This window comes from Zingiber officinale, chromosome 5B (genome assembly GCF_018446385.1).
Source record: "Zingiber officinale cultivar Zhangliang chromosome 5B, Zo_v1.1, whole genome shotgun sequence".
In the NCBI taxonomy this organism is placed as follows: domain Eukaryota; kingdom Viridiplantae; phylum Streptophyta; class Magnoliopsida; order Zingiberales; family Zingiberaceae; genus Zingiber; species Zingiber officinale.
The window spans coordinates 98256164-98267121 of record NC_055995.1 but is presented as its reverse complement, the minus strand read 5'-3'; the positions used below and the strand labels follow the sequence as shown (position 1 = coordinate 98267121).

The window sequence follows — 10958 nt, the reverse complement described above, 5'->3', positions numbered from 1 at the left end:
CCTTCTAACCATAAGTTTCATCTTGTAAAGAGGAAGAGAACTTTGTGAGAGGTTTGCTCCACCGAGAAGGAGAAGCTTTAGCCGGAGATTGTCGGGGACTGATCCACCAAAGGATCAAGGGCTCGTCCACCTCAAGGACACGTCGTGGAGTAGGAGCAAGCAATCTCCGAACCACGTTACATCGAGCGTGTTAGCGTTTGTATTCTCGTTTGTGTTTCTTTGTTTTTAGTTTCTATATTTCCGCTTGCGCAAACTAACGTATTGTAGAGAAGAAATCGATTTGGGGGTGGCCTAGCTATCCAACCCCCCTTCAAGCCGGCCACCGATCCTCCAACACTTCTGGCCCAGGTCGTGGTCGTGGTCGAAGATCAGCCAATGTAACTTATGCCAGCCTTGCCTTCAGGGCAGCGTCTCAGGTGGCTCGTCGTGCCCGCTTTGTGACTGACCGCGTGAGCCGGGGTGCATTCTCCTCTTCCCGGCGTCGGGTACGATCACCCTATGAAGATTCTGATTCTGACAATCAACCCCTGGCCCACAGATCTCGCCGCAGAACTACCAATCCCGGTCAAGCTTCCGGCTTTTCCTCTGCCCCTCATCCTTCGCCTCCTGTTGCAACCACCACTCCTATCCCAAGCCCGTTAGATGCTCCTCCTGATCCTCCAGAGGTTCCTGGTGGGCCTCCACTAGCTCAACCTTCAACCTCTCCACAGCACAAGAGTACCGAAGCTGGCCCCTCACATCGTCTTTCACCCGCCACCTCACCTCCGAAGCCCTCCAGTGCACCCCCTTCAGCTCCTTCTGGTTCAGCTGCTGAGCCTTCACAACCACCACCACCTGCTTATCATTATTACCGGACCACCGCCCCCTCCGAGGCTGGGTTAAGATCAAGGCAGGATGTTCCCACCAGCACCTTGACAATGAAAGGTCACTTGGCTACTTTATGGGTAGAAAGTATGAGTCAAATGGAACACTTGTCACCACCCGCCCAAATGGATAGATTTTCAGAGCTGTATACCAAGGTAAGCTTTAATTATTCCAACACTTATTATCTTTCTCGCTCTTATTAAATGTTTCCTTTATGTCCCAGGCTTATGCAGAGTCTCTGATAATAAATCAATCATTCCATGCCATTCATCACCAGAATAAGATGTTGCGGGACAAGGTAACAGAATTGGAGCTTCAGTTAAATGACTCCACTAAGGCTAGTTATGTCCTGAGAGTGGAAATAAGGGACCTGACTAGAAGGAACACTCATCTAGAAGTATCCTTGGCGCAAGCCAACCGTAAGCTTGAAGGCCTCCAAGAAGAAAAGAGCCAGATTGATATCATGCACCAGCAATACTTAGATCAACAAGCTCTGGTGTATCAACGAGCCACGAACCAGTTAACACAGAAACGACGTTCCGAAGAGATCCTAGCATGAGAGCAGAATAAAAGATTAGAGTCCTAGGCGGCGCAACTAGTGTCTCAAGCAGCAGAACTTCTGGCCATCCGGACAGAACTATCTCAGGCTAGTGCTACCGCAGAGGGAGTATCCACAGCCTTAACCGTCTACAAGGAAGGGGAGAATGACCGCTGCAAGCAGAGCCGTGACTTGTACCTGTGCTCTCAAGAGTTTTGCGCACAAGCGGGACAACGTTTCTCCGCGGCTGTTATCTATGGTGCAGCTGGGGCTCTGAGACAACTCTACGAACAAGGTTACTTGAAATCTGCTCCTCCCGCTGAGTTTCTTGATCATAACCCGATCCTTAAAGAGATTCCGGATGATATTTTTGCTCCTTTTAAATGACTAGTACTGACTGCCTATGCACACTGTGGCTCAGTGATGTCGATCCGAACATTTTTATTTCTTGGATAACCATTTGCACTTTAAGTTTTAACTTGCTGAAGCGTCTTAGTTTGCTGAAAGAAATGTTAGGACATACAATTCCTGCTCGGATATATCCTCTTACTACGCTGTCTGGTCAGTGTTCAGCCCATGGCCTGGTAGACATTCTACAGCCTAGGACATACAATTCTCACTCGACCAGATCCTCTTACTACGCTGCCTGGTCTAGTCAATGTTTAGCCCCTGGTCTGGCAGATATTCTATAGCCCGGCTTCTTCCTCTTTATAAAATACTCTAAACTCGGTAAGGTCGCAGGTAGTTAGCACTCCAAGGCCGGTCTAACTTCCTGCCCTGGTTATCCTATAAATAATAAGCCCCGGACGATAATTTCTTGATGACTTTATAAGGTCCATCCCACTGTGGTGCTAGCTTGGCCACGTCTCCCATGGGTTTCACTTGCTTCCAGACCAGGTCTCCTTTCCCGAAGAACCGAGGGATTACTCTTCTGTTATAATTCTGCCTCATTCTTTGTCTGTAAACCTCCAGTCTGGCTGATGTCCTCTTGCGGATTTCACTAATGAGATCCAGCTCAACCAGTCCCCGCTCGGCATTTCCTTCATCGTATAGCATCCTGCTAACTGACGACACTCCAATCTCTATAGGTACCACCGCTTCATTGCCATAAACTAGATGGAATGGTGTCAGGCCCGTGCTTTCTCGGGGTGTTGTGCGGTAAGCCCATAGAATGCTCGGTAGCTCTTCCACCCAGTTGCCTTCCACATGATCCAGCTTAACCTTCAGACCTCGCACTATTTCTCGATTGACCACCTCGGTCTGACCGTTGCTTTGGGGTTATGCTACTGAAGTGAAGACTTGCATTATATCGAACCCCTTACACCAAGCCTGGATTTTTTGCCCTTGAAATTCCCTCCCATTATTTGATACCAATTTGTGCGGTATGGCGAACCTGTAAAGAATATTCTTCCACAGAAACTGAATGATAGCACCTCCTGTGATCCTAGCTAGGGCCTCTGCTTCCACCCACTTAGAGAAATAATCCACCGCTACCAATAAGAAATGCTTCTGGCCTGAAGCCATTGGAAATGGTCCTACAATATCCATGCCTCACTGATCAAAGGGATACGAGACTATAGATGTTCTTAGCAGCATAGTTGGTCGGTGCATCATATTTTGATGTTTTTGACAGGACAGGCAGGTGTTCACCAACTTTTGAGCATCCCTCTGTAAAGTAGGCTAGAAATATCCGGCCAGGAGTACCCTACGAGCTAATGTCCGACCTCCCACATGACTGCCACAACATCCCAGATGTATTTCTTGCAAGGCCTGATCTGCCTCCTCCATACCCAGGCATTTGAGTAATGGTCTAGAAAAGAACCTCTTGTATAGTTGGCCCCCTATCATGACATAGGCATGAGCTTGTTTCCTAACCAGCCATGATTCCTCTGGGTCAACCGGTAAGGTACCCTGCAGAAGATAGCTGATCAGGGGTGCCCGCCAATCAATAGGTGCTTCCCTATTATTTTGCAAATCTATCTGAGTTATAAGGAAAGTTTGCGCTATTGATCTGTCCAACACCTAGGTAGTTAGGGAACTGACCATCTTTGCCAGCTCATCCGCTTTCTCGTTCTCTACCCTGGGGATCTTAGTCACTGTAATTTCCGCAAATTCTTCCTTCATCTTCTCATATGCTTCTCGATATACTTGTAACTTATCACAATTTACCTCAAAGTTGCCAACCACTTGCTAGGTTACTAACTGAGAATCTGAGTAAATGATGACCCGGGCAGCCCCTACATGTCGAGCTGCCTGCAACCCTGCCAGCAAAGCCTCATACTCTGCATCGTTGTTAGTGTCCCTGAAATTAAGCCGAACAGCCAACTGCAATATGCCCCCTTGAGGAGATATCAAAAGAATCCCGACCCCACTTCCTTTGTGAGTTGCTGACCCATCCACGTAGATTTTCCAAGTTTCCTCAGAGTTAGTCTGATGAATCTCTGTTAAAAAATCTGCCAAGGCCTGTGCTTTGATGGCTGTGCATGACTGGTTTTATATGTCATATTCTCCTAACTCAGTTGCCCACTTGATAAGTCGGCTTGCTACTTCTACATTAGTCAGAGCTCTTCCCATGGTGCTATTAGTTAGGACCGTGATAAGGTGCACCAGGAAGTATGGTCTTAACCGCCGAGCCATAAGAACCAATCCATAAACCAACTTTTCCAGGGCTGTATATCGAGACTCGACCCCTTTCAATAGATGACTGAAGAAATACACTGGTCGTTGTACATTATCCTGTTCTTTAACAAGCATAGCCCCCACGACCTCAGGGGTAGCAAACAAGTAAACCCATAGTGGTTCTCCAACGATCGGCTTGAATAAGGACAGCAGAGCCTCCAAATACTTCTTCAGTTCCTCAAAAGCTTGGGTACATTCCACGTTCCACTGAAACTTGGAGACCTTCCTGAGTACTTTGAAGAAAGGAGCAACCCGGTCTGCAGATCTGGAAATGAACCTTGACAGGGCTGTTATTCTGCCTACCAACTTCTGTGTTTCCTTTAAATTCTGAGGAACTTGCATATCCCGTAGTGCCTGAACCTTTTCTGGATTAGCTTCTATTCCTCACTCGGTCACTAGATAACCCAAGAACTTTCTTCCTTTAGCTCCAAACAGGCATTTCAATGGGTTTAGCTTAAGTCCGTATTGTCGGAGAGTCCCGCAAGTTTCCTCTACATCCATGATCAGATTCACTGCTAAAGGGGGCTTAATGAGTATATCATCCACATAAACCTCCACGTTGTGCCCGATCTGCTCCCGGAAGATCCTATCCATCATCCTTTGATATGTGGCTCCTGCGTTCCTGAGACCAATGGGCATGACAGTATAACAGAAGGTACCGTCAGCCGTAATGAAGCTAACCTTTTCTTGGTCCTCCACCGCTAAGGGGATCTGATGATACCCCTGATAAGCATCCTGCATGCAGATCCTCTCACAACCGACAGTGGAGTCTACCATCTGATCAATCCGGGGTAGGGGATAGCAGTCCTTGGGACTAGCTCGATTTAGATATCTGAAGTCTATGCATACCCTCCACTTATTGTTGGGCTTCTTTACTAAGACCACATTGGAGAGCTAGGATGGGAACTGCACCTCTCGGACGTGGCCTGTTTTCCTGAGCTGGTCCACCTCAGCTCTGATTATTCTATTTTGGTCGGCTGAGAAGTTCCTTTTCTTCTGTTTGACTGGCCGGGAGTCCGGTAGTAGATGTAACTTATGCTCTGCTACTTCGAGTTTGACTCTAGGTAACTCCTCTATAAACCAGGTGAAGACATCCCGATTGCGGATCAGGCATTGGATTAATTCTTTCTTGAGAGGAGAAGGCATGCCGCTTGCTATGCGAGTAAGACTTTCGGGGCGTTCAACATATAGTTATACCTCCTCCCAGGGGATGGGTTCTTCAGCCATGGGCAGAGGTTCTTCTTGGACGACATGAACTCCCCCGTCTTGCATCCTTTGATTCTTCCGAGCTTCTACCCGGACCATATCAATGTAGCATCTCGGGGAGACCTTCTGCTCTCCCTTAACTTCCCCGACCTGCTCGTCAACAGGGAATTTGATCTTTTGATGGAAAGTAGAGACCGCAACCCTAAACTCATGTAGGGCTGGCATTCCCAGGATGACATTATAGGAGGAGGGGAAATCTACCACTATAAAAGTGCTCCTCCTAGTGCGCACCAATGGCTCGGTGCCCAGAGATATGGCCAGCTTGATCTGACCCATTGGCTTTACTTCGTTGCTTGTAAAGCCGTATAGAGAGGTGGCCACGGGCTAGAATTCAGTAGCATCGATCTGCATCTCCTCGAATGTAGTTCTGAACAAAATATTAACCGAGCTCCCAGTGTCAATGAAAACTCGGGCCACTCGGCTGTTGGCAATAATGACCTTGATGATAAGAGCATCGTCGTGAGGTAGCTTCAGACCTTCCAGGTCTGACGACCTGAAGCTGATGATAGGCCAGAAGCTTGCTCCTGGTTGAATCTGACGGTGTGGACCTCCAAGCGACGCACATGGGACTTGCGCGCTCTCCCCGAATCTCCGTCAGTTGGGCCTCCGGAGATCATTCCTATCTCTCGAACGGCCGTATTGCTGCGATTTTCGGCTTCCTGAGCTTCTCCTGGTTCACCAACCAGATCGGGTTGCTGAGCATTTGATCCCGTTGGGTCGAGGTGGGCCAACCTCCTGACCCGGCTGCGGCGCGCTGCTCCTCCATCATTTTGAGTACTTGAGGAGCTAACTCAAGAGGCGGTAACCCTAGCTCAGCAGCTCGCATAGAATCCCGAGCGAACTGAAAGCAATGGTTAGTATCGTGAGTACGGGACCGATGATAGATGCAATACCGGGAGTTCCATGGTCCAGGTCGGGGGGCATGAACTGCCACGACTCGTGGTGCCGGTCTAATTTCCTGATCGGGCTGAAAGAGAGGCCTGACTTCCCGCGCCTGGGGAAGGGGTTGGGCTGGCTGTTGAGGTGTTCGCCTCTCCGGTTTGTTAATAGTGGCAGGCATCCAGTCTGACTTCCTTCGAGCAGCTTGGGCCTCCTCTACGTTAATATAACTGGCCGCTCTTTCCAGCATGCTATCAAAATTCTTAACTGGATCTCGAATAAGATCCTGGAAGAACTCCCCCTCTGCCAGTCCGTGAGAGAAGACGCTCATCAGTATCTCAGAAGTGGCTGATGGAACGTCCTGAGCCACTTGATTAAATCGCTTGATATAGCTCCGTAGGGGTTCGAGTGACCCCTGCTTGAGGGAGAAGAGGTAATGATCTGTTTTCTGTTACTTCCTGCTATTAGCGAAGTGACGCAAGAAGACGATCTTAAAATCCTGAAAGCAGGTGATGAATCCATGTGGCAATCCATCAAACCACTTTTGTGCTGAGCCAGAGAGAGTGTTCAGAAACACTCGGTACTTAACAGTGTCACTATATTGATGTAGCAAGGCAGCATTCCTAAATTTGCAAAGATGATCCTCGAGGTCCTTGCTGCCGTCATATTCTCCAATGGCTGAGGATCGGTACCCTTTAGGCAACTTCTCCTCCAATATTTTGAAAGAGAAAGCCACTTTCTCGTTGGGTTCCACGCGGGGCTCCTCCCTAAGAATTATAGCCTTTCCCTTCCTTGAATCTTGAGGGAGAGAACTTTCGGCCACTAAGACCTGCGGCTGTTCCTTCTTGAAACTGGGATCGATGGGCCCTGGCTGATAGTACCCCAGGTCAGGTTCACGATAAAGAGCCTGGGGAAATTCTTCAGGCTGCTTCCTCTTAGAGCCCCGATCTGATACGGGAATGGGCTCCTTAGAGACCTCGAGTGCTCGGCGTAGTCGTGAGACAATTGCTTGTTTTTCGGAGGTCGCTCGTCTCTTGGCTTCTTTTAAGAGTTCATACTCTCCCGCGGTCATGGTGACATTGATTCGACCCGACTCCTCCATCTTCTCGTTCCGGAACAGGTAGTTGTATTCCCACAGACGGCGCCAAATTGATCCCGTCCGGAAGCTGAGTCGGATGAAGGCTGTCGCGGTGTCGTCTGTGTTGACGGAAAGTCGTCGGGCCTCCTGGATGACCTGGCAACCCGCTGAAAGACTCCCACGAGCGGATGACGACGGGGGTGACAAAACTGCTGATCTTGCGCACACTCAGACGAGTCCCCCCACGTTAGAGGCCAAAAATCAGGGAAAAAGTCCCATGGTCAGGCCTTCCGACGCTTAAGTCAGGTACTTTTTCCTCAACAGAAACAGAGAAAATCCCAAAGGGAAAAAAAGTAAAAGACCAGTGAGAAAGGACCAGTGAGCGCACCTGCGTAAGGGACAAAACATTCCTTTCACTACAACAAAAATGACTTTCCGCAGCGCATCATCAACGGCGTGCAATTAAAGCATGCCGTTAATAATAGTTTTTACGGCGTGCCTAATTATGTGTGCTGTGAATAATATAATATTTATATAAATGACAGCGTGCAGAAAAGTATGCTGTTAATACACCTTTCTACGGCGTGCAAAGTGCGCTGTTAAAACATAATTATTAACAGCGCGCGGAGCGCGCTGTTAATAATTATTATAGATATAAATAATGGCGTAAAAAAAAGTATGATGTGAATAGATATTATTTACGATGTTAATAAACTTTTTCTACGACGTGCAAAGTGCGCTGTTAAAACTTAATATTAACAGCGCGCGGAGCGCGCTATTAATAATTATTATATATATAAATAATAACGTACAAAAAATATATGCTGTGAATAAATATTATAAAATATTAGCAGCATGCAATATGCGCTGTTAATAATCTTTAAAATTTTCTAAATATTTAACCAAAAATTTATCGCTGAAACAAACCTCCCGCGAATATTTTTCCGCGCATCCTCATCTGCCCGCGAAACATCTCCTCATGCCCGAAACATATCCTCACGCCCGAACTCCCCCGAACTGTCGAAAGCCTAAAATCGCGACTACCTCCTCACTCGTTCGTCGGAACCTCCCTGCCGCAGCTCCTCTCAGCCAACATCTTCGCCCATCTTCTCTCCGTTGAAGCCCTCTCCGGCGAAGCCCTCCTCCTCAACCGAAGCCCTAGCCGAAGCCCTCCTCCTCAGCCAAAGCCCTCCTCCTCAATCGAAGCCCTAGCCGAAGCCCTCCTCCTCAGCCGAAGCCCTCCTCCTCAATCGAAGCCCTAGCCGAAGCCCTCCATCTCAGCCGAAGCCCTAGCCAAAGCCCTCCTCCTCAACCGAAGCCCTCCTCCTCAGCTGAAGCCCTCTTCCTCACGCGAACTCTCTCCACCAAAACCTCTCTGCCGTAACCCTAAATCCTCTCTACCGAACATCTCGGCCCATCTTCTCTCAGACGAAGAGCTCTCCGGCTAAGCCCTCTCATCCGAAGCCCTTTCGTCCGAAGCTCTCCACTGAATCGAACATCTTCTTCGATCCTTTTGTTTCTCAGGTTGAAATTTCTTTTTGTTTTTCTTGTTTTATATTAAACATCTACAAATCTTTCTTGTATTTACTTTCCTTCCTCTTCCTGGCATTCTCCATCTTAGTAATGGGACTCTAATTGATTTAGTTGCATTGGCTTTCATTGGCTTTAGTTGTAGAATCATGTTCAAATATAGATGCACGGAACTTTCATGTTCATGTTGCTTCAACAAAAGAGTACAAGAAGGTAATGTTATTCTAACAAAGGATCTTGATGCACAGAACCTTTGATAATGAATCTTGACCCACTTTCCATTATCAAATATAGATGCACAGAACCGTAGCATCTTGATGAACCACACTTTGCAAACTAACAAAGTTTTACCTTGGCGAACTTGTTGCTAGTACTTGTCTTATGTCAATGCCTATATGTTGTCTCCTAAACCAGCCAAAAACCCCTCAGGTCTCCACTTTCATCCACTTGATCAGTTGAGCCTTCTTTATCGATCATTCACTCCGTTCCCTGGAATGCAATTTAGAATTTAAACCCTCCCTCCCTGGCCTGTAATACGTGAGCCACTTAGTTGCAATTTAGAATTTGACCCACTTAGTTGGTATATGTCTTACCTTGGCAAATGACCCACTTAATATGCCTTTTTTCACCTTCAATATTGCAATTTGCACTCTCCCCATTTTGTTTTCTTTCAACTTTCATTTTCTTTTATGTATATTAAATAAATATATAAATCTTATTTTGTATTAAACATGAAATATTTGTATGTTAGGGGTTGGGTCATTTACGAAATGGATAAGGAATGGATACATTTGTCTTCAAGGCTTGTACCTGAGTATGAAGAAGGTGTACAAAAATTTCTTACACAAGCTAAGAAATATGTCAAAACACGTGAAGTAATCTTATGCCCTTGCAAGCATTGTAAAAACAAAAAGTATATGAAATTTGACAAAGTGTACGATCACTTAATTATTAAGGGGTTTGATCCTTCTTACACTATTTGGGTCTTCCATGGAGAAACTTATAACCGACAATATCAAGGTGAAGGTAGTTCAGGAGAATTTCATAAAGATGATGAAAGTAGAGAGGCATATCACTTATATAAGGATGCCTTTGTGCCAGAAGAAGAGGTTGGATACACTATGTCTGAGGCAAAAGATAACGACTTTGCTAGTTTATTAGAAGATGCAAAAACTCCCCTCTTCCCTGGTTGCACATCTTACACAAAGTTATCAGCAGTCATCACATTATACAATTACAAGTCTACTAATGGTCACACAGACAATAGTTTCAATGAGCTCCTTAAGATCTTAGGTGACATGCTTCCAGAAAAAAACACACTTCCAAAAACTGTTTACTCGATGAGAAAATTGTTAAAACCATTTGATTTAGGATATGAGAAGATTCATGCTTGCCCAAATGATTTTTGTCTATTTTGAAAGGAGCTTAAAAATCTGGATACGTGTCCAAAGTGTGGTTCATCAAGATGGAAGGTGGACAAAGTCACCACCAACGTTTTTAAAGGGGTTCCAGAAAAGGTGCTACGGTATTTTCCGGTGATACCAAGATTTAAAAGGATGTTTAAATCAAAAGAAAAAGCTGAAGAGTTGATTTGACACTCCAACCACAAAAGTCAAGATCACATGATGCGTCATCCAGTTGATTCAGTAGCTTGGGATACAATAAATCATAAATGGCCAGATTTTGCATCAAATCCTAGAAATCTGCGCCTTGGCCTTGCAACCGATGGATTCAACCCTTTTGGCGACCTTAGTTCTAGATATAATTGTTGGCCCGTTATTTTGGTAAATTATAACCTTCCTCCATTGATGTGCATGATGAAAGAAAATCTTATGTTGACATTACTAATTCCAGGTCCAAAGCAACCGAAAATGATATAGATGTATACTTGGAACCCCTTATCGAGGATTTAAAGGAGTTGTGGGAGACAGGTGTAGAGACGTATGATGCATTCAGCAAGTCAATGTTCAATCTAAAGGCTATTTTGATGTGGACAATCAATGATTTTTCAGCTTATGGAAACCTAGCTGGATGTGCCACAAAAGGGAAACTTAGTTGCCCAATATGTGGGGAAGACGTATGTTCTATGTGGCTTAAGTATAGCAGAAAGTTTGCATATATGGG

The 10958-nt window shown here is 46.1% G+C and overlaps 1 protein-coding gene across 1 annotated transcript; it reads right to left on the bottom strand.

Annotated features, from left to right (window-relative positions):
* Positions 1-3592: 3592 nt before the first annotated feature.
* Positions 3593-4423, bottom strand: LOC121986859. Its single transcript, XM_042540791.1, has 2 exons — positions 4119-4423; positions 3593-3704 (listed from the first exon to the last, which is right to left on the bottom strand). The coding sequence occupies exons 1-2, from the start codon at positions 4421-4423 to the stop codon at positions 3593-3595; spliced, it is 417 nt and encodes a 138-aa protein (XP_042396725.1).
* Positions 4424-10958: the final 6535 nt, after the last annotated feature.